The 23,433-nt window shown below is 49.3% G+C and overlaps 1 protein-coding gene across 4 annotated transcripts in view; it reads left to right on the plus strand.

Annotated features, from left to right (window-relative positions):
- The window catches only part of MAGI3 (membrane associated guanylate kinase, WW and PDZ domain containing 3), a 336,183-nt gene that overhangs the window by 277,839 nt on the left and 34,911 nt on the right, over positions 1-23,433 (plus strand). For all 4 annotated transcript variants that reach the window (XM_030221928.1, XM_030221929.1, XM_030221930.1 and 1 more), the window contains exons 10-15: positions 5,344-5,952; positions 7,768-7,799; positions 8,376-8,538; positions 9,928-10,019; positions 16,998-17,190; positions 22,539-22,724. In XM_030221928.1, coding sequence (XP_030077788.1) covers positions 5,344-5,952; positions 7,768-7,799; positions 8,376-8,538; positions 9,928-10,019; positions 16,998-17,190; positions 22,539-22,724 — 1,275 coding nt within the window. The remainder of the gene's footprint in view (positions 1-5,343; positions 5,953-7,767; positions 7,800-8,375; positions 8,539-9,927; positions 10,020-16,997; positions 17,191-22,538; positions 22,725-23,433) is intronic.

Genomic DNA, 23,433 nt, shown 5'->3' on the forward strand with positions numbered 1-23,433 from the left:
TTCCTCCTGTACACGTCTCTGACACTGTTTTTTTTTCTCCATTTTTCTCTTATCTTCCGCTCTACTCGTATCTATTTTACCCCTCGGTTTTCACCCTCATTGCCACCCTTTCATTTTTCACTCACCTTCTACTACTACTATTTAGCATTTCTATAGCGCTACAAGGCGTATGCAGCGCTGCACAAACATAGAAGAAAGACAGTCCCTGCTCAAAGAGCTTACAATCTTACAACCTTCTAGCTTTCCATCTCTCGCCCCTTCTCCAGAGCTCCCATTGCCTCCCGTTTCTCTCTATCCTATACCCCTTTATACTTAACTAGCCGTTAAGCCCGTAAAAACGGGCGAGTATTGCAGCCCTCCTCTCTCCCCTGGCCTCACCCCATCCACCGATCCTCCCCCACCATATCCACCAACCCTCCTCTGTCCCTTGGCCTCCCCCCCTCCCCCCTCGTCCAGCAACCCTCCTCTCTGCCCTGCTCTCACCCCATGTCCAGCTACCCTCCTCGCCGCCGCTCCCTCTCCCCTCCGTGCCAGGCCCCCTGCACTGACCTGACAGCGCCTCTCACCTCCGTGTGAAAGCGCTACAGGCAGCAGCTGCTGCCTGTAGCGCTTTCACACGGAGGTGAGAGGCGCTGTCAGGTCAGTGCAGGGGGCCCGATATGGAGGGAGGGGGGGCGGCAGCGGGGATGGGGGGAGAGGGTGGAGGTTGGTTGGCGCGATGTTCGTTTCCAGGCGGCGTGCGACAGTCCGACTCCATTTCCCTCTCTGTTCCGCCCTCTGACGTCTTGACGCGAGGGTGGGACAGAGAGGGAAGTCTGTACTGCGCATTTGCAAGTGAGTCGGTCACTTTCCGTTTATATGTTTGACGTACTCCCTATCCTAGTCCTTCATTTCCATTGTCTGTACTTAACCCCCTTTTTCATCTTTCCTTCCATTTCTCTTAATTGTCTTTTTATCTTCTTTTAGCCAGTGTTTATTTCCCTTTTTCCCTCCATATAATACTTCTCTAGTCCTTCCATTTCCGCTTGTCTTGGATTCCTGTCTTAACCACCTTCTAGTTCCTTATTTCCACTCTCTGTACTCATAGCCAACTCAGCCTCATCTAACTCCACCTCTCATCATCTCACGAACCCCGTTCCTTCGCACCTCCAGTCCCTTGCTTATGTCAGGCTTCCATTCCTCTTTTTACTTTCCCATTTCCATCTTCTCTCACTTCCTTCAAACATTTGCCCCCTTCCTCTGTATCTCCCATAGCCCTTTCCCTCTTTATCCTTTTTTCCTCGACATCTCTTTTCCATCTCTGGCATTCATTCTCTCATCTCTTCCCCAGCATCTGCTCACCTGCCTCCTCTACCCTGCCTTTTCTTCTGTTTGCCCCAGCATCTATCTATCCTTATCCCTTACCCTCCATCTCCACTTTCTGCTGTATATACCCTTATTTCACCCTGCCACATTGTCTGCCGTCCTCTTCTTTCTCGCTGCCACAGCATCAACCCCTTCTCTCACTGCCTTCTGCCAACATCTTCCCCCTTCTCCTAGAATCCCCTTCTATCAATTCAATCCCCAGCCCACGTGTCAACCCTCAGGACTCTTCTCCACAAAGCAGCCCCAAACCTCAAGAGTCTGCCCTTGGTCCCTTTTTCTCCCAGCCCCACCGTCAGACTCTTCTCCCTAAATCATTCCCCTTCTCCCCACAAAAGACCCTTCCCAGACTTATAGGGTCTGTGCCAGAGCCGGTGGTTGGGAGGCGGGGATACTGCTGAGCAGACTTATACGGTCTGTGCCAGAGCCGGTGGTGGGAGGCGGGGCTGGTGGTTGGGAGGCGGGGATAGTGCTGAGCAGACTTATACGGTCTGTGCCCTGAAGAGGACAGGTACAAATCAAGGTAGGGTATACACAAAAAGTAGCACATATGAGTTTATCTTGTTGGGCAGACTGGATGGACCGTGCAGGTCTTTTTCTGCCGTCATCTACTATGTTACTATGTTCCCTCGCCTTAGCCTCAGCATGTGCCCTGTTCTCCCATTCCCAGAGTCTGAAAGTCTTCTTCCTTCTTTCATCCCCCATATATTGGACCTCTGCAACCCAAAATGGCCCCTGCTTTTTTTATTTTCATCCCCCCCCCCCCCCCCATTTCCCATTCCCCCATCTTGGTTTAGAGGTATCTACCCTGCCCCCTTCTTCCCCTCTACTCCCTTGCCCTCTCCCCTCTCTTCTCTCCTTCCCCCCCCCCCCCTCTTTCCTCCTTCCCCCCTCAACCCCTCCCTTTACCCCTTCCCTTCCCCCTCTCTTCCCCTCTTCCCCCCTCAACCCTTCCCTTTCCCCCTTCCCTTCCCCCTCTCTTCCTCTCCTTCCCTGCCCCCCTCTCTTCTCTCTTCCTTCAAGCTTACCTTCCTCCTGCAGCTCTTTTCTGCCTCGGGACTGTCAGCACTATGAAAAAAAAACAAACTAAAAGACAGGCAGCCTCCTGCTGCAACTCTCCTCTCAGGCCCTGCCGGTCCCTCCCCCTTAGCAGCAGGAAGTGTGCATAAGAGGGGGCGGGACCGCCAGAGCCTGACTGAGAGCTTGAACACGAGACACGTTTGTTTGGTTTTGGTGTTTGTTTTTTTTTCACAGTACTGACAGTCCTGCAGCAGGAAGGAGCTGTGGGAGTAGGGCAAGTTTGAGGGAATGGAGTAGACCACTGGGTGCAACTAAGATTTCTTTTTTTTTTGGGGGGGGGGGGCATTTGCACCCCCATAGTGAGGCCTATGTCAGCAGTTCTGTATTTCATTTGCCTCATTTACCTTGGTAAATAAATGCACTTTTATCTGGTTTGTTGTGAAAGTGAGTTTAAAAAAAATCTAAAACAGAACCCATTAACTTGTGACACAGGAAGTTGTTGGAAGCTTGGATCATTGCTAGGTGAGTCGGCTCTTGGTGCCCCCCGTTCACCCATGTGTCTCCTGAAGGCAGGTGCCTGATACTCAGCACATTTATCTGCTAACGTGTGCCGCTGACTGGAGTCATAACCCAGACTTTTTTAGAGCATCATCCAGATAATGCGTTGAATCTCTGCAGACCACCTCAGTGCTATCTGGATAGTGTTGGGGGCGATGTGAGGGCAGAGCCGGGAGTTACCCTAAGACCAGCAATATTCAATACTGGAATCCGGATGTGAGGGCAGAGCCGGGAGTTACCCTAAGACCAGCAATATTCAGTACTGGAATCCGGATAACTACCTGAATAGGACAGGAAAAATCTTTCCCAAGTTATTTGGACAAAGCCACCGGTCACATCCTGTTCTTGAATATTTAGACAAAACAAAACACAAAAAAGGCGGAAGACAACCCAAAACACACCAAAAACAAGGGAGTTAGAGCGCCAGAAAAGTTTAATAGGACCCTACACGGTCCGTGTTTCGGCCAGCAGGCCTTCCTCAGGGGTCCTGAATCTGACGTTTACAGGTATTCCTCCAAGATATTCATGAAACAAAACTCTTGAGACCTAACCCCCTGTCCCCACCTTAAAATCCTCTCTGCTGCAGTCTTCACCAGGGCAGTGGCACACATAGGCTGCCTGCAGCCTGCACCAGGACTCCCTCCCTGAACTGTCCCTGAGGAAGGCCTGTTGGCCGAAACACGGACCGTGTAGGGTCCTATTAAACTTTTCTGGCGCTCTAACTCCCTTGTTTTTGGTCTGTTTTGGGTTGTCTTCCGCCTTTTTTGTGTTTTGTTTTGTCTTCACGGGAGATTTGGACTTCCTCTTTTTATATGCTTGAATATTCAGAGCCATATTCAGACACGTCTTTAAAAGCGGTGGCTGGTGTATTAAAGGAACATCGACCACAGAGTTTAAAAATTCGCCCTAGTATTTTAAAGGTTGACAACTAACAGTGGTGTTCCTTGGCTGCCAGGCCGCCCATTCCGCACCCACCCCCCCCCCCCCGCCGGTTGCAGCACGACACCCCTGGGTGCATCCCCCCCCCCCCCCCCCCCCGGTGCATTGTTCTTACCTCCTGGGGTGCTGGGAGCAGCCGCACGGCTGTTAACTCCGCCAGTTCCCTACTTCCTTTGCCCCGGAACAGGAAGTAACATCAGAGGGAGCAGGGAACCGGCAGAGCCGATAGCTGTGCACCTGGGGCGGACCGCCCCAACCGCCCTGCCCTCAGTACGCCGCTGGCAACTAATCTGTGCTTAAAGTGCTGGGGTGGGGGAGGGGGGTAGTAAGGAAAGGAGAAAGAAGTAAGGGGAAGCAGTGAGTGTTGTAGAGTAAATCTTGCCAGTCACAACGTAACTGGCCTTTGTTCCTTATTCCACACATCAACCATGATTTCTGTGAAATGACAGTAGACCCACCATGTCTTTTGTGAGTGCTGCATCCTAACGCTGGGGCAGCAGCTGGAAAGATTTTTCTGTTCAAGAAGGACTCGTCTGTTAAGGGTGGCAGTGAGACATGTCTCCCTCACAGACTATAACAGGGGTGGAGGAGTGGCCTAGTGGTTAGGGTGGTGGACTTTGGTCCTGGGGAACTGAGGAACTGAGTTCGATTCCCACTTCAGGCACAGGCAGCTCCTTGTGACTCTGGGCAAGTCACTTAACCCTCCATTGCCCCATGTAAGCCGCATTGAGCCTGCCATGAGCAGGGAAGCGCGGGGTACAAATGTAACAAAAAGAAAATAGATACTATTGGAGATTCTACATGGAATGTTGCTACTATTGGAGATTCTACATGGAATGTTGCTATTCCACTAGCAACATTCCATGTAGAAGGCTGCGCAGGCTTCTGTTTCTGTGAGTCTTGCAGGACGTCAGACTCACAGAAGCAGAAGCCTGTGCGGCCACATTGCTGATCTGCAAGGGCCGACTTCTACATGGAATGTTGCTAGTGGAATAGCAACATTCCGTGTAGAATCTCAAATAGTAGCAACAGTGGAGGAGTGGCCTAGTGGTTAGGGTGGTGGACTTTGGTCCTGGAGAACTGAGGAACTGACTCTGGGCAAGTCACTTAACCCTCCATTGCCCCATGTAAGCCGCATTGAGCCTGCCATGAGTGGGAAAGCGCAGGGTACAAATGTAACAAAAAATAAAAATAAATAACAAAGAAACTTGGTAGCATTGGCTCGTAGACTAATCTTTTCTCCACGACAAGTGGGGCAATTAGGATGTTCTTATATTAGTATGTTAGAAGGTAGGTCCTCCTTGATAAATATTAGAATGAGAAAGCCGGTGGTAATTTTCCGTGGGGTGGGTGGGGCCAGTAAGGGGCTCTGTTGTCCACTCCAGGTGCAAGAAGGAAAAGACAGGCCGAACCAGCTATCCTCTGCCTTATGTTCTAATGAGGTCTCCTTTTGTGTTTTGGTAGGCGATGTCATCGTAGACATAAACGGCACCTGTGTCCTTGGCCATACCCATGCTGAAGTGGTTCAGATGTTCCAGCTGATTCCTGTTAACCAGTATGTGAATATGACCTTGTGTCGAGGTTATCCACTTCCTGACGACACTGAAGATCCTGTAGCAGACATGATTGCCACCATTCCAATCATTAATGGCCAGCCAGTAGCCAAAGGGGACATAGGCATAAGCAGCCAGGACTTAAAACCTGGGACCGTCATATTGGACCAGAATGGGAAACCAGGCCATGTTGTGGTCAATGGTCGTCTGAACGGCCCTTCCTTGGAATCGCTTGACCAAAGGGTCTCCATGGCATCGTCAGGCAGCTCCCTGCCAGAACTCGTCACCATCCCTCTCGTAAAAGGTCCAAAGGGGTTTGGTTTTGCAATAGCGGACAGCCCCATGGGGCAGAAGGTGAAGATGATTCTAGATAGCCAGTGGTGCCAGGGCCTTCAGAAAGGGGATGTGATTAAGGAGATCTGTCACCAGAACATCCAGAACTTGACCCATCTCCAGGTGGTGGAAGTGCTGAAGCAGTTTCCAGTAGGAGCGGAAGTGGCATTGCTTATCTTAAGGGGAGGTGGGTAACATTCCTCTGCATGCCAGTCTTGGAGTTGATTTTAGATTATAGCCGAGGGTGTCTTGGCTCTGAATGGGCAGGCTAAAATAAGGTGAGACTTGGATTAAAAAGCAATAGTTAAATAATATTTAGGGGCAGGGCCGTGCCTAGGGTCTCCGGCGCCCGCCTGCAGTTGGCCCCGGCGGCCCCCCCCCCCCCCCCCCGCCGAAAACGATCGCTACACTTCCTGCCCTCTTCTCCCCAGATCCTTTTCCTTTTTGTTTAAATTTACCTCTCCGGTGGGCGGCAGCGTAGCGTTAGTGAGAAGGAGGCGGCGCTCCCCCGCCCCGACGTGTCTTCTTCCCTTCGCTCAGTGTCCCGTCATTTCTGACGTCAGAAGAAGGCGGAACCGAGCGAAGGGAAGAGACTGACACGTCGGGCGGGGGGAGCGCCGCCTCCTCACTAACGCTACGCTGCCACGCGCCGGAGAGGTAAATTTAAACAAACAAAAAAAAAGGACAAGGATCTGGGGAGAAGAGGGCGAGGTAAGCATGGTGCGGCGGGGCGCCCCCCAGAGGATGGCACCCTCCTGCCATGCTTACCTCGCTTACCGTGTCGGCACGGCCCTATTTAGGGGGAGAAATATTTGTGAGAACTAAAGCTGTAGCGTTAGCAAAGACACATTTTAAGATAGTTTACTTGGCTATTTTAACATTTTACTCTGCTTTAAGTGGTCCTTTTAAGTTTTTCTGTCCCCTTTTTGCCTCCAGTTTTTCCATTCCCTGTTCCGGGTGGTAAGATGGGGCTTTGTTAATGTGTTGGGGTTGCAGTTCTCTTAGAAAGTTCCCAAGCTGTATTTGGGGTGGAGGTATGATGATTTAAATAAACATCTCATCGCTTTTTAGCAAAAGGCTTATGACAAAATGTGCAAAAGATGCAGATCGTACACAGTGGGAGATTTCATTGGAATGATTGCAAGGAGAGGGGGCAACAGAGTAGAGTCTCCAGGTTCACAGCGCGCACACCCTGAACCGCTACCCTGGGCTGTCAGCTCTGGGGCAGTGGTGTAGCTACGTGAGGCCTGGGGGGGGCTGTGCCCCCGTAGATTGGGCCCTGGACCCCCCTGTCGATGACCCTCTCGACCCCCCCAATCCCCGCCAGCCGAGGAGGTCCTCTTCTTCCTCCGAAGGCTTCGTTCCTGTTTCTGTGAGGCTGACGTCCGTTGCTGGCTGATCTGCAAGGCTTCGTTCTGTTTCTTTGAGTCTGACGTCCGCAAGTACAACGTGCGGGACGTCAGAAACAGAACGAAGCCTTCGGAGGAAGAAGAGGACCTCCTCGGCTGGCGGGGATTGGGGTCCCCCGCCATCAAAGGTAGGCGATGGCGGGGCAGGGTTGGCTACGGAAGGGGGGTCATCAAAGTTGGCGGGGGGGGGGGCATCGGTAATGGCACGGGGGGGGGGTCGGTGGCACCGGGGGGGGGGGGCTAAAATGTGCCCCCTCACCTCGGGTTCTGGGCCCCCCTCCTTCCGAAGTCTGGCTACGCCCCTGCTCTGGGGTAAATAGTATCGCACACACTCATCTATCTGTAAGACGGCCATTTTCCAAAGTAGAGTGTGAATGTGTCTCTCCAGTTGACTTGTTTGAGTGTGAGACTTAAGAAAATGGGGAGAAGGAAATGGAATACTGGAAGTTGGGCTAGTCTCTGTCCTTCTCATGCCCACTGAGCTCCGGGTTATACAAGAAGGAAGTTTTGGGACTCTGTGGGTCTTTGTACTCAAGCTACAGTAGAACGAATATGCTGCAAATGTTCATTTGCATTCTCTTCTCTTCCTGTAGGTCCCCCCTCACCTGCTAAGACTGTTAAAGGGGTGAGTACTACGGGAGCAGCTGTTAATTGTGATATTGATGAAGGAGGAATGGGGATGTGAAAGACAGTTACTCCTTTCCTGCACGCTGCCTTTTGTCAGTAGTAACACTGTTGTGTAAATACATCAGCACAGCTATAACACGTGAGGTTGCCTTGTAGAAACAATGACTTGCAACCTGGGTGATAACATGGTGATTCATGTCACTGCATCAGCAAGGTCAGACAGGAAAAACAGGGTTCCAAAAGCTGGAATGCTTTGAGGGCGGAGTCTTCACGCTCCCGGAGCATTTCTTGCCAATTTTACAGGTCTTCCTGTGTAACAGAAGCAGAACCTCAGATCTGAGATGGGAGATGGAGGAAACATGTCTGCACCTAAGCAGGACCTGGTGAGCAGTCGTGTCTGTTCTCGTCGTGATCCTAGTGATTTGGGGGCTTTTCTTATCCACCAAAAAAGGGGCAGGAAATGACCTAGTATTTGCCCTATTTCAGTACCTGTCTAAACTTGACCTTCTTTCAAAACTTTGTTTCTCTGCCCTAGTAATGCCTTGGCTCTTTTTTTTTCTTTTTCTGATTTCAGAAAGTGGATAAGCAGGACGTGTCAGGCAGCTCAGAGGCCATTGGGCCGAACGAACCCGCACCACATCCTCTGCCTTTCCCACCTAACGCCGTCAGGTCAAGTTCCCCAAAACTCGACCCCTCTATGGTTTACATGAAGTCCAAGAATATCTTTGAAGACAAACGTAAGTACAGCCAGGGGTAGGTGGCCTCCCCAAGTTCACTGCATCCCGAAACCTTAACTGCTGGTGACTGGAAGCAGAAGAGATGAGGAGGGATTCCTACTGTTTGTAAAAATTAAGTAAAGCAATTGAAAGCAAGTCTCGCTTAACAGAGCACTAGGTGAGAAGTTTGCTTTACCGTGTACCAGTCAGGGATCTCGGCCATCAGGTTTGCCCTGATCTGTTAAGCCCATAGGATAAACCAAGGGTGTAAACTCTAATCTAATGTAATCCGTGTCTTATATACCGCTCTATCCCAGCAAGAGGTTCCAGGTAGTTTACATAAAAGAAACTCAAACAAAATGATAAAGGGGATGGGACGACTTCCCTATGAGGAAAGGCTAAAGCGGCTAGGGCTCTTCAGCTTGGGGAAAAGGCAGCTGAGGGGAGACATGATAGAGGTCTATAAAATAATGAGTGGAGTTGAACGGGTAGATGTGAAGTGTCCACGCTTTCCAAAAATACTAGGACTAGGGGGCATGCGATGAAGCTACAATGTAGTAAATTTAAAACGAATCGGAGAAAAGTTTTCTTCACTCAACGTGTAATTAAACTCTGGAATTCGTTGCCAGAGAATGTGGTAAAGGCGGTTAGCTTAGCGGAATTTAAAAAAGGTTTGGATGGCTTCCTAAAGGAAAAAGTCCATAGACCGTTATTAAATTGGACTTGGGGAAAATCCACTATTTCTGGGATAAGCAGTATAAAATGTTTTGTACATTTTTGGGATCTTGCCGGGTATTTGTGACCTGGATTGGCCACTGTTGGAAACAGGATGCTGGGCTCGATGGACCTTTTGGTCTTTCCCAATATGGCAGTACTTATGTACTTATGTAAAAATTAGGAATTACATAATTAAAAAATAAAAAAAAAACTTACTATTAAAGTTATCAAATAGAAAAGATTTCAATCTCTTATGCAGGTGCATATAATTTTGATCTAATCAAAGTACAATTGGTGGTGGGGGGGGTCTTTTACTAAGGCGCGCTCATGTTTTTTAGCACGCTAAAGTTGGGCGCGCACTAGACGTTAGAGACGCCAGTGCATTCCTATGAGCATCTGTAATGTTTAGCGCATGCTAAAAACGTGAGCGGGCCTCAGTAAAAGACCCCCCTTGATAATTTATTCCAAATAGCAACTGCTTAAACAATAAACATAGAATCCAACTGATGCGTAAACCGAATATTTTTAAATATAGGACATCTCAATAGCAAACTTTTGTGAACTCTACTTGACGTATGAAAACAGCGAGAGAGTTATGAATTATAACCCGGGTTAATAACTTTTTGCGTCCTACATTCTGGTTTGAGTCCTGTTCTTCACCACTCTCTGCTCGCTCTGTGCTTCTGTCCCCAGCTCCCAACGCCAAAGACCTGGATGTTTTTCTACGGAAGCAAGAATCTGGATTTGGCTTCAGGGTCCTTGGAGGGGACGGGTCAGACCAGTCGGTAAGTGACTTTCTGCTGCCGTTTGTAGCGTTTCAGAGTGGGTCCTTGTATTCCCTTTTGATTTGATGTGTGTTCGATTTGAGAAATTTTGCTGCAGGACTTGGGATAGACAGAATACCTAAGGTTGAAAACTAGAGAGGGGGGTCACTAGATAGTGTTGATGAAAAGCATTGCCAGGTAGCTGGTGGTCGTTTAGGATGTGTTTAAAAACAAAAATCATTGTAAAAATAACACTTAATATGATTGAAGTCTCAGGCTGTGAGGATTGGAGAGTTAAGTAAATTTGCACTGTTCACTGAGGGTTGCAAATCAGAGAAATGGGATCAAATCCATTCGAGGGAGAATTTTCTCCCTCGAATATCTCTTGTCTCTTTCTCACAGTGCCCAAGCATAACCTGAAGTTAAGGTGTGTGATAGGGATTTATTCTAGCAGAAAAAATATTGAAAACAGCTTTGAGCTAGAATTGGAAAAGCAGTCTAGAAATACAAAACGTTATTACCGGTATTATTGTTAGCAAATAACTGGACCAGATGGTTTTCTTCTCATAAGAGACAGATTGACCAGTCTTTGTTTTTATCCCATCACATCCTATGGACTTCTAGTTCTGACTTCCTAAAACAAGTAGGACTGTATGATCTAAATATCTTATTGGTCATGGGACTTACCAAGATACCCGGGTCACCATGTTCCAGCCTCACTTTCTATTTTGGGACATGCTGGAAGCGTAGGCCTCTGTTAGCGCTAGGGAAAAGAGCATCTCTACACCCATATTGTAATGACTTTCAATGTATAGAATCTATATTTTGGAGTCCCCCAATCCTAGGTTTAGGATAAGAACAACCTATAGCAGTGATGGCGAACCTATGGCACGCGTGCCAGAGAGGGCACGCGCGCCGTGACTGTCGCCTCAGCCAGTTCCTGTCCCGCCCTCTGAGCACCAGGGCCCACCTCCGAATAAAAGTCATACCTGGTCGGGGTTAAGGCAGCGGTGGCAGCAGCAGCAGTAGTGAAAAGCGTGCTGACTCAGTGCGCCTTCAGCCTTCCTTCCTTCCTGTCTCTCAAGCTCTGGTCCTGCCCTCATTTCCTGTTTCCGCAAGGGCGGGACCACAGAGCTTGAGAGACAGAAGGGAAGGCTGAATTTCAGAGGGGGCCCTGGTACTCGGACGGAGGGAGGGTGGGCTGCTCTGGAAAAGCTTTTGTCTTTGACGCCATTGGTTTTCCTTGTCAGACCAGCCTCCATGTAGGGTTGTTGGTGTGTTTTCACTATGACAGCCCTGCAGGATTAAATAAAACATCGTTCCGTTTGTGGGGCACAAAGATTGGCTACCACAGTAGTAGGAAAATGCTGATAGGAGAGAGTCATTGAATGAGCAACATTCTGGTTCCTCCCACTACAACCCTGGAACTGGGAGGGAGGAAGAGGAGACCCTGTGGAACTCAGAGGGAGGGGGACCCTGGAACTCAGGTGGAGGGGGGACAAGGGGGAGAGGGAGGGGGGACGAGAGGGGGAGGGGGAATGGCACTTTGAGATAAATAATTAGATTTTGGGTTGCTGTTTGGGCACTCGGTCTCTGAAAAGTTTGCCATCACTGACCTATAGGGCAGTGCAGTGGCGTAGTCAAGGGTGGGCCCGGGCCCACCCACTTTGGATTCAGACCCACCCAGTAGCAGCACACCTATGAAGTGTCTGGCAGGGATCCCCAAGCCCCACCAGCCGAAAATTCCCAACAACTGTCCTTCCTGCATACCAGCCTTCCCTCTAATGTATTCCCGCCTATGCGGAAACAGGAAGTTGCATCAGAGGGAAAGCTGTGGGGCCAACACGAGGAGTGTGTATTAGTTGCTGCTCGCTGCCAGTGAAAATCTGCAATTTAAAAGGTGGGGGCGGAGGGGGATGTTTGAGAGACCATATGGCATGCAGGCGAGAGAGGGAGAGACCAAATCATTTGTGGGACAAGGAAGAGTTCTTCTGCCCACCCATCTTGGGCCCAGGACCACCCAAAATTGGGTGTCTGGCTACGCCCCTGGGGCAGTGCTGGATTATTACCATCTAGATGTAAGCTCCTTGAGCAGGGACCGTCCCTCTATGTTAAATTGTACAGCGCTGCATAACCCTAGTAGCGCTTTAGAAATGTTAAGTAGTAGTAGTAGATGGGGGAAAAAATACTTTCCAAAATAACTGCAGAAAATAGAGCCTGTCTGCCATCTGGTTTCATGTCTCTGCTAATCTGCAGAGGTTACTCATAGTGGAAGAGACAGTGCTATGTGTTTGGTTTCAGGCACCCGGAGCTGCTTGACTCCATCACAGCAGCATCTTGAGATGCAAAAGAGAATTACGGTACTTCATTATTCTTTGATTCCAGCTGGGTTCTGTATGGTTCAGGTCACAGAACCACATAAAACTTAGGAGATAATGACCAAAAGGGGGGGGGGACCCCTCTTGTCTGCCTCTACAGGAGACCTTATTTGGCCTGCTTTACCTCTTTAATCACCATTACAGATCCTCTTTGCTTGTCTCATTCCTTTTTCATTTCTTTACTGGTGTTCTCTACTGCTTCACCAACCTTCCCCTTTTCCCGTCACCTCTATTGAGAGGTTCTTCCATGCAGTCACTGACCTTCCTACAAAGAAGTGACTCCGTTATTCTTCAATCTCACTCCCTCCTTTCCACCTATCCCCAGCTTCATGTCGTGATCGCTTTATGTGGAACTCGATTTCCACCAAATTGTGGGCTTGCTTTTTGTCTCTTATGTAACCTAATGATGGGAGGTATCTGTGTAAAGACATCCATTACAATCCTGGTGAAGTTCATTCCTTTCATTTAGGAACACAAAGAAAGGTGGGTGACTCCTGTGATGGGGAGCAGGGGAGGAAATAAGTACATAAGTATTGCCATACTGGGAAAGACCAAAGGTCCATCAAGCCCAGCATCCTGTTTCCAACAGTGGCCAATCCAGGTCACAAATACCTGGCAAGGTCCCAAAAAAGTACAAAACATTTTATACTGTGTGATATCCCTCTTCTCACTCAGGGTGACCTGGTTCTCAATATGCAAATTGTATGCAGATTAGTGTGCTACCCCTTCTCGCTCAGGGTGGCCTTGGTTCCCACTAAGCAAATTAAACAGGTCTCACCAACTGCATATTTCTCAGGCAACTCTTTATTCCAGCCCCTGGGCACACTTCTTCTAGCTTAATACTTTAGACTTTCATAGGTCTTCACACTGAGCCTCCCCACACAGATACATGGGCTCAGTACTACCTTCAATACTTTGGGGACTTTTAACCCCAGGCTTTGCAGCCTGCTTCTCTCAGTACTTTGGACACACAGTCCTCCCTTTGAACACACAGTTCTGTACACACAGTCCTTTCTTCTTTGAATACACAGTTCCTATAAGTACTGAGGACACACAGTCCAACACTAATGCTTAGGGACTTCTTACCCCAGGATTTTCAGCCTGCTGATTTCCTTTGGACACCCAGTCCACCACAAGTCCATAAGGTTAGCCAGTATCTTCCAGGGGGATCTCTCTTCTTCTGCTGCCAGCTCACTTCTCTTCCTTTCACAACTCAGGTGGGGTATAAAGTGGTTAATTAGCTACACAGGACCCAGCCCATTACCTCCTCCACCTGTGGACATCCCAGAGCTCTCCCCGGTCCTAGCGACCTCCATCTATTCTACTAGCGCCCTCTAGTGGCCTAGCCCGGATAGGACAGCCTCATACTTATCACAACTGCTTACCCCAGAAATAGTGGATTTCCCTCAAGTCCATTTAATAACGGTCTATGAACTTTTCCTTTAGGAAGCCGTCTAAACCTTTTTTAAAACTCCGCTAAGCTAACCGCCTTTACCACATTCTCTAGCAACGAATTCCAGAGTTTAATTACACGTTGAGTGAAGAAAAACATGCATGAAAGGTTTGCATGCAATGCCTATATGTAAATCTATCCCATGCATATGCATTGTGGCTATCCTGGGAACCAGACTGGTCTGGTAGCCCTCGAGGTCTGGGTTAAGGAGTTTGCACTTAATCTCTGAGCTCTCTGTTCCACGTTTGCAGAGATCGGCAACATAGTGGGCCTTCTACTAATATTCTGCTAATTATAAGAACACTTCAGAGCACTGATTACTAGCGCAGTGACGTCTTCAAGATGGAATCATTTGCTCCTATACTGCCTCAAGAGTTTCTATAATAGCTATTGAGCCCACTAGAATTTGCTTCTTGCCAGTTCTCAAAAGTAATATGAAGCATTGTGTTGACTGTTGGCAAAAACCCATTAATTTATAGCTGAAATATTGTCTCTAAGCAGCCCAAGGTTACTTCTGTGGCACTTCCCAGTCTGTGACCTGTCATTTAATTGGAGTGGCTTTGGCCCCCCACCTGGTGGATAATCATGTCTCTGATACGCAGAAAGGAGAAAGGGGCCTCCAGAGAGTAAAGCCCTTCATAAATAGATGAGAATTTCCCACACATTCTTATGGGATTCTAGCGGATGTAACCCAGCTTACTGCTTTGTTTACCAGTTTGAGTAATTGTGCAGCAAGAGCACACTGGGGATAGGACACTTCTTGCAGGAGCTGGTATCGTGCAATAGAGGGCAACCAAAACCATTTTTATCGGTTTCCGCCAAAAAACAAATCTGCAACCGAAATTTGCTGATTGATTTCGGCCGAAACTGGTCCTGTCCCTAAACCAATTGCAACCTCCACTCCCTCCTCCTTCTCCCATTCCAAACAGTAATAGCTTCCACGCCTCTCTTCCTCCCTTCATCGCTCTCCCCCCCCCCCCCCCCCCCGCAACCCTCCCACCCTGGAACAAAGGTAGCCTGGAGGTCAGAAAAGCCATTTGGAGATTGGAGCCAGTATGGGCAAGAACAACTAGAGAGTGCTCCTGTCCTGTCTAGCCACTAGACCACCAGGGTCTGGGGTGGAGGGGTCAAGCCCGCTCTTGCTTCAGGGTGAGAAGGGAGAGAGGGGGGGAGGGTTAGACCCTGTTCCGGGAGGGGGGTGAGGGAAGCGGATGGAAGTGCACGCACCACGCTGCAAGGAGCATTTTGTGGCCAAATTCGGATTTCAGGCCAGGCACAGGCAGCTCCTTGTGACTCTGGGCAAGTCGCTTAACCCTCCGTTGCCCCATGTAAGCCGCATTGAGCCTGCCATGAGTGGGAAAGCGCAGGTTACAAATGTAACAAAAATAAAATAGATACTATTGGAGATTCTACATGGAATGTTGCTACTATTGGAGATTCTACATGGAATGTTGCTATTCCACTAGCAACATTCCATGTAGAAGGCTGCGCAGGCTTCTGTTTCTGTGAGTCTGACGTCCTGCATGTACGTGCAGGACGTCAGACTCACAGAAGCAGAAGCCTGCGCTGCCACATTGGTGATCTGCAAGGGCCGACTTCTATATGGAATGTTGCTAGTGGAATAGCAACATTCCATGTAGAATCTCAAATAGTAGCAACAGTGGAGTGGCCTAGTGGTTAGGGTGGTGGACTTTGGTCCTGAGGAACTGAGTTCGATTCCCACTTCAGGCACAGGCAGCTCCTTGTGACTCTGGGCAAGTCACTTAACCCTCTATTGCCCCATGTAAGCCGCATTGAGCCTGCCATGAGTGGGAAAGTGCAGGATACAAATATAACAAAAATAAAATAGATACTATTGGAGATTCTATATGGAATGTTGCTACTATTGGAGATTCTACATGGAATGTTGCTATTCCACTAGTAACATTCCATGTAGAAGCCTGCGCGGCCACATTGCTGATCTGCAAAGGCCGACTTCTACATGGAATGTTGCTAGTGGAATAGCAACATTCCATGTAGAATCTCAAATAGTAGCAACAGTGGAGGAGTGGTCTAGTGGTTAGGGTGGTGGACTTTTGGTCCTGAGGAACTGAGTTCGATTCCCACTTCAGTCACAGGCAGCTCCTTGTGACTCTGGGCAAGTCACTTAACCCTCCATTGCCCCATGTAAGCCGCATTGAGCCTGCCATGAGTGGGAAAGTGCAGGGTACAAATGTAACAAAAATAAAATAGATACTAGTGGAGATTCTACATGGAATGTTGCTACTATTGGAGATTCTACATGGAATGTTGCTAGTGGAATAGCAGAATCTCAAATAGTAGCAACAGTGGAGGAGTGGCCTAGTGGTTAGGGTGGTGGACTTTGGTCCTGGGGAACTGAGGAACTGAGTTTGATTCCCACTTCAGGCACAGGCAGCTCCTTGTGACTCTGGGCAAGTCACTTAACCCTCCATTGCCCCATGTAAGCCGCATTGAGCCTGCCATGAGTGGGAAAGCGCGGGGTACAAATGTAATAAAAATAAATAAAATAAAACTGAAATTCAGTTGGCCTCTGTCATGCAACAATGACAACCCACCATCCAGTGTTCAAGCTCCCACAAAAGCAGTTCAAGCTTGTGTTCTGTCATCCTGGCAGCTCTGTACTTTTAAAGGGTCTGTCTGGCCTGGCTCCACAGTGCTGTTATGTGTTGAGATGACCATCGCTCTGGATATTTAGACGTATGAGGCTGAAATTAAGGGTACGTTTAATGATAGGGTTTCTGGCATGGAGATGTCTCTTCACCTTGAACATGGTATGGGCATTGAGAGACCTCGGAGTATTGTTGTAAGACTTTGTGGGACGCTAAATAATAAACATTTTGCTGGGGGAGGAGGGAGTGCCTCTTATTTGGGGGGGGGGGGGGGTTATTGTGGGGTCAGAATAAAAGATGTGATCCTCTGACTGTGGTTCTCAGCTCCTCACTCTACAGCCACCCAAAATAGGTCTTGTGTTTTGAGGTAACCGAAACCTGCAAATTACCTTGGTCTTTTGACTAAATATTTCCCATTTACATCTTATGCTGGTTAAGTACATTGCAGAAACCAGATCTCTTTGACTAGGAGAGCCGGCATTGAGAGCTACTGATTTGGTGTGAGCTAGCGTATGACTGTGAGTTTTTGTCTGTTCAGATTTATATAGGGGCGATCATCCCACTGGGGGCAGCGGAGAAAGATGGCCGTCTCCGTGCGGCCGATGAACTGCTCTGCATTGATGGGGTGCCTGTCAAAGGGAAGTCCCACAAGCAAGTCCTGGATTTGATGACCAACGCAGCTCGAAATGGCCACGTTCTACTCACCGTCAGACGCAAGATCTACTACAGTGGTACGTCAAACATCTGTCCTTTTATGCCTTACTCAGAGTCAGGGACGTAGCCAGACTTTGGCGGGAGGGGGGTCCAGAGCCCGAGGTGAGGTGGCACATTTTAGCCTCTCCCCCCCCCCCCCCGGCCATTGCTGAACCCCCCCCCCCCCCCCCACCGACAACCCCCTCGATCCCCCCCCCTCTCACCGCCAACCCGCCCCCACCGTCGCCTACCTTTGCTGGTGGGGGACCCCAACCCCTGCCAGCCGAGGTCTTCTTCTTCCCAATCTTGCGCAAGGCTTCGTTCTAGTCTGACGTCCTGCACGTTGTACGTGCAGGACGTCAGACTCACAGAAACAGAACGAAGCCTTACAGATCAGCCAGCGAGGTCCTCTTCTTCCGGCACAAGGCTTCGTTCTGTTTCCGTGAGTCTGACGTCCTGCACGGTCTTGGTGACACCACAGCCAGTTAAACGGGTCCATACTTTGGAGACAGCGCATGTGAGTTCATCTCATGCATATTCATTGCGGGTATCCTGAAACCTCCATTGGTTGTGGGGTCACCAGAGCAGACTTGGGGAGCCCTGGACTAGTGAACCCATTTCTTCTCCTGTAATATTGTAGGGTTGTAGTGGATGTCCTGCTGGTAACAGACCCTTGCTGAATTCTTTCACAACAAGGTTCAAAAGATAAACCTTGCTTTCTCTACCTCACCAGCTCTCCCTCCACTAGTCCGTTCCCCTCTCTCTCCTTCCCCTCATTCCCTTTCCTGAAGTTACTATTGAGGAAACTACACTTCTCCTTTCTTCCTCAAAATGTACCACCTGTTCCTCTGATCCCATTCCCACCCACCTTCTTAATGCCATCTCTCCTGCTCTTATTCCTTTTATCTGTCATATTCTCAACCTCTCACTTTCCACTGCGACTGTCCCTGCTGCTTTTAAACATGCTGCGGTCACACCTCTCCTTAAGAAGCCTTCACTCGACCCTACTTGTCCCTCTAATTACCGAACCATCTCCCTCCTTCCTTTTCTCTCCAAATTACTTGAGCGTGCTGTTCACCGCCGCTGCCTTGATTTTCTCTCCTCACATGCTATTCTTGACCCATTACAATCTGGTTTTCGCCCTCTCCACTCAACCGAAACTGCGCTTACTAAAGTCTCCAATGACCTATTACTGGCTAAATCCAGAGGTCAATATTCCATCCTCATTCTTCTTGATCTTTCCGCTGCTTTTGACACTGTCGATCACAGCATACTTCTCGATACCCTATCCTCACTTGGATTCCAGGGCTCTGTCCTTTCCTGGTTCTCTTCCTACCTCTCCCTCCGCACCTTTAGTGTTCACTCTGGTGGATCCTCTTCTACTTCTATTCCTCTGCCTGTCGGCGTACCTCAGGGTTCTGTTCTTGGTCCCCTCCTCTTTTCTATCTACACTTCTTCCCTTGGTTCATTAATCTCATCCCATGGCTTTTCCTACCATCTCTATGCTGATGACTCCCAAATCTACCTTTCTACCCCTGATATCTCACCTTGCATCCAAACCAAAGTTTCAGCGTGCTTGTCTGACATTGCTGCCTGGATGTCTCAACGCCACCTGAAATTAAATATGACCAAAACCGAGCTTCTCATTTCCCCCCCCAAACCCACCTCCCCGCTCCCCCCGTTTTCTATTTCTGTTGATGGCTCTCTCATTCTCCCTGTCTCCTCAGCTCGAAACCTTGGGGTCATCTTTGACTCTTCTCTCTCCTTCTCTGCTCATATCCAGCAGATTGCCAAGACCTGTCGTTTCTTTCTTTACAACATCCGTAAAATCCGCCCCTTTCTTTCCGAGCACTCTACCAAAACCCTCATCCACACCCTTGACACCTCTCATTTAGACTACTGCAATCTGCTTCTTGCTGGCCTCCCACTTAGTCACCTCTCCCCTCTTCAATCGGTTCAAAACTCTGCTGCCCGTCTTGTCTTCCGCCAGGGTCGCTTTACTCATACTACCCCTCTCCTCAAGACCCTTCACTGGCTCCCTATCCGTTTTCGCATCCTGTTCAAACTTCTTCTACTAACCTATAAATGTACTCACTCTGCTGCTCCCCAGTATCTCTCCACACTCGTCCTTCCCTACAGCCCTTCCCGTGCACTCCGCTTCATGGATAAATCCTTCTTATCTGTTCCCTTCTCCACTACTGCCAACTCCAGACTTCGCGCCTTCTGTCTCGCTGCACCCTACGCCTGGAATAAACTTCCTGAGCCCCTACGTCTTGCCCCATCCTTGGCCACCTTTAAATCTAGACTGAAAGCCCATCTCTTTAACATTGCTTTTGACTCGTAACCACTCGCCTCCACCTACCCTCCTCTCTTCCTTCTCGTCCACATTAATTGATTTGATTTACTTACTTTTTGTCTATTAGATTGTAAGCTCTTTGAGCAGGGACTGTCTTTCTTCTATGTTTGTGCAGTGCTGCGTATGCCTTGTAGCGCTATAGAAATGCTAAATAGTAGTAGTAGTAGTAGTGGTTGCCTCTACTGGCCACAGCCCTCTGTTCACCATTAGGCAGAAGCTAATCCTTAGGAAAATAAATCGATACGGCTCGCTGAGCCATGCGGCACACTGTGAAATGGAGCTTTGAATCGGATGATCAGCATTCCTGGCCATGGGCCGTACACAGCTGTGATGACATTGTTCCCTTGTAAGATTGAAGCTGATTCTGCCGTACAGCTGAAAACATTGTGAATAATTCATGCCGGCTCTGAAGGTGATGAAAGAGAAAAAGCGTCTCTCGTATCAGATACGTTACATAGCTAGGCAACGCAGGGCATATATTCTGCTACTGTTCCGCTGCTCAGGTGGCCGAGGCACTGTGCTCGCTAGCACCCTTCAGGCATGTAATTGTGTGGCGGCTGTGCGTGGCCTGCTAAAATTCTGGAATGTTCTGCCAGAGGGACTGCACCACAAAACTTTACAGATGGGTAAGAAGCCATGTGGCCGATCCATATTCGCTGTCACTGAGCGCCACCTTCTTCCCATCTACAACGTTCTCTCAGAAGTAGTAAAGCATCATCTGGCCGCTGCCAGCTGGTGTCACGTGCACGGAACACATCCTGCGGCCTTAGTTTCTGTGTGTTGTGCTTTTGCCTCTGCTGAAGATGAAAATGAACAAAGAAATTCCTCAGTCACTTCCTCTTTAATGGCCCTTTAACTAGAGAATGACACGGGGACCCTCGGTAACTGCAGGGACGGGGATGAGACGGGGTGGGGATGGGGTCAGAGCCTATGGGGACGGGGGGGGGGCGAACTTTGTCCCCGTGTCATTCTCTAAATAGTGGTTAAGTGATTTAGACGACGATATTTTGATTTTTTTTGGAAAAATAAAGCAAACATGCTGGCCTCAATTGGCAAAATTTGCACGGGGGATTCTGCTACCAGCACTTCCTGAGAAGACAGGAGAGCTAGACTGAATCCTGAGATTGCTGATGACTTATTCATCCATAGATTAGAAAATCATAACGGTGTTTCATAGGCCATATTTCTCCCCTGCTAGGGCATACAGAACGAGTTGAATTTCGTGCCCCTGGGCATTTTAATAATGTGGATTAGGATTCCTTGGGGTAGTAGAAGTCAGCTATTGTTGGGGTTGGAAGCAAGGGCGTAGCTACGTGGGGCCACGGGGGCCTGGGCCCCTGTAGATTTGGCCCTGGACCCCCTGCTGACGACCCCCTCGACCCCCCCCCCCCCCCCCCCCGCCGCCAACCCGCCATCGCATTCTGCTACCTTTCCTGGCAGGGGACCCCAACCCCCACCAGCCGAGGACATCAGACTCGGAAACAGAACAAAGGAAGAAGAGGACCTCGGCAGGCGGGGGTTGGGGTCCCCCGCCGGCAAAGATAGGCAACGGCGGGGGAGGGGGGTCGAGAGGGTCGTCGTCGGGGGGGGGGGTTCAAAGTTGGTGGTGGCTAAAATGTGCCCCCTCACCTCGGGCTCTGGACCCCTCTCCTGCCGAAGTCTGGCTATGCCCCTGGTTGGAAGGGTAGAAAGTGGTGCTAGCGATTGGGTTATTATAGTTGCTCGTTGTTGTGTTCGAGGTTTCTGAGGATGAGGACAGGGCCCGTGGGAATGGGGACAGAACCTGCGGGGACAGAAAACAGGGCCTGTGGGGAAAGGTCGGGGATGGAGACAGAACCCATAGGGGCGGGGATGGGGGACAAACTTCGTGTGTCTGTCATTCTCTACCTGTAACCTCGTACAGGAGGCAAGCTGGAAGCACAAATGTCTAGCAATCAGAGATAAATGTTTCCCTTACATATAGTACAGTATGGCATCCCAGCACTGATAAGATACCAGCCCAGTTGCCAAAGGCCGTAAAATGGGGTGGGCGAGAGGGATGGCTGCGCAGGGAGCAAAGCAAGGCTGAAAATACGAGAGTGGCTCCGTATATGGCTCCGGAAAAAGGAGGATAGATTGAGCCAGTCTGGGTTTTACTTCCATTGCTTTCAGTGGAAGCAAAACCCGGATTGGATCAAGGTGTCCTCCTTTTTCTGGAGCCCTATGGTAGCCCTTCCTGCAGCAGATGAAAAACCTGGAAGAATTGCTTTCATAGCATTCTGGGGAAAGGGGAATGGAGAAGTGGAGATCAGTGTGGAAGACAGGAGCTGGAATCCGGATGAGCACAGGAGTGCACAAGTCAGATTGCTTCCAGGCCCTAATATTTCTAGCATTGACTCTTCTGCAGTGGCCTTTACCTGGTATGTCACCGTAATTGTAATTGTGGTGCTGAAGTAACTCCACACCACCACCTGCTGGTTAGGAGGTCCCAGGCCTCTCAGCAAGGTTCAATTTCCTCATGTTTCCCACCTCTCACCTTCCAGCTTCATAAGATGATCCCTCATCCTTCTTTAAAAAACAAAAACTACCGCTGATATTCAAAGATTGCTACTGCTGCTACTCATTTCTATGGTGCTACTCGATGTACACAACACGTAAAAGAGAATCCGTGCTCAACAGAGCTTAGATTATTCAAGATGGAAAAACAGGACAAATGAGAAATTTGGAGTTCCATTCATTTATGGGAATGATTAAAATAGCATGGGTATTTAAGGGGTTAAGAGTTATAAAACCAGCCTGAAAAAGTGGGCTTTTACCCTGGATTTGAATAGGGCCAGAGACGGAGCACGGCGTTGCAACTCAGAATGTCTTTAGTCTGCATTCACCTGTGTGCTGTTGTAAAACGTCTCCGTTTTAAAGTAGATCAGGAGGAGGGTTAGGCAGGGCCTTTAAGCTGGACTGCCAGTCTAAAAATCAGTTTAGACTGTTAGAATATTTTTGTTGTTACTGGGCATGAGCGTTCATCCTCTTGGTTGTGGCCTGTCTTAACAGAGAAACACTCTGAGGAAGAAGAGCCCCAGCTGACTGTCCCTGTCCAGAACGGTTCCCCAAAGCTCAACCGTGTGGAGGGGATGCACCGGCCACCTCCTGAGACCTATGACGTTGTGCTGCAGCGGAAGGAGAACGAAGGGTTTGGTTTTGTCATCCTCACCTCCAAGAACAAACCGCCACCTGGAGGTAAGGAACTACTTGCATGTCATACAAAGGAAAGGATGATGATGGGGTTGGGGGGGGGGGGAGATGATGCCTTAAACAGGTTTAGGAGGGCCGGGGTGCACATCTCAGTGTGAGAACACAAGGCAGGTGGAACGGGGGAAAATCGAGGGCACAAGTTGAAATGATACGTCTAATAACTGAAATATCTTCTGTGGAGAAAAATATTAAAGATAAAATAAAGTAAATATGTGACCTACTTTTGAGATGTTCCCTACACCATACCTGCCTCAAACCTCTTGGCTGCATTTTTAACAATCTGCATTGACCGTTGAAGGGTGGGGAGTTCTCCAAAGCTTGTCAGAAATGTATCAAGTTAATCCAGTAAAAAGGTCAATGTCAATACATACTTATATACCGCTTCCAGGGGCGTAGCCAGACTTCGACAGGAGGGGGGTCCAGAGCCTGAGGTGAGGGGGCACATTTTAGACCCCCGCCACCACCACCGCTGCAACCCTCTCCCGCCGCGTACCTTTGCTGGTGGGGGACCCCAACCCCCTGCCAGCCAAAGTCCTCTTCTCGGCCGCGCGGCGTTGCTGACCCCCCCCCCCCCCTTCATGCCGCCAACCCTCTCCCACCGCGTACCTTTGCTGGCGGGGGACCCCAACCGACGCCAGCCAAAGTCCTCGGCCACACGGCGTTGCCGAATGATCTGATCAAGTTTGAATCTGTT

This window comes from Microcaecilia unicolor, chromosome 12, assembly GCF_901765095.1.
Source record: "Microcaecilia unicolor chromosome 12, aMicUni1.1, whole genome shotgun sequence".
In the NCBI taxonomy this organism is placed as follows: domain Eukaryota; kingdom Metazoa; phylum Chordata; class Amphibia; order Gymnophiona; family Siphonopidae; genus Microcaecilia; species Microcaecilia unicolor.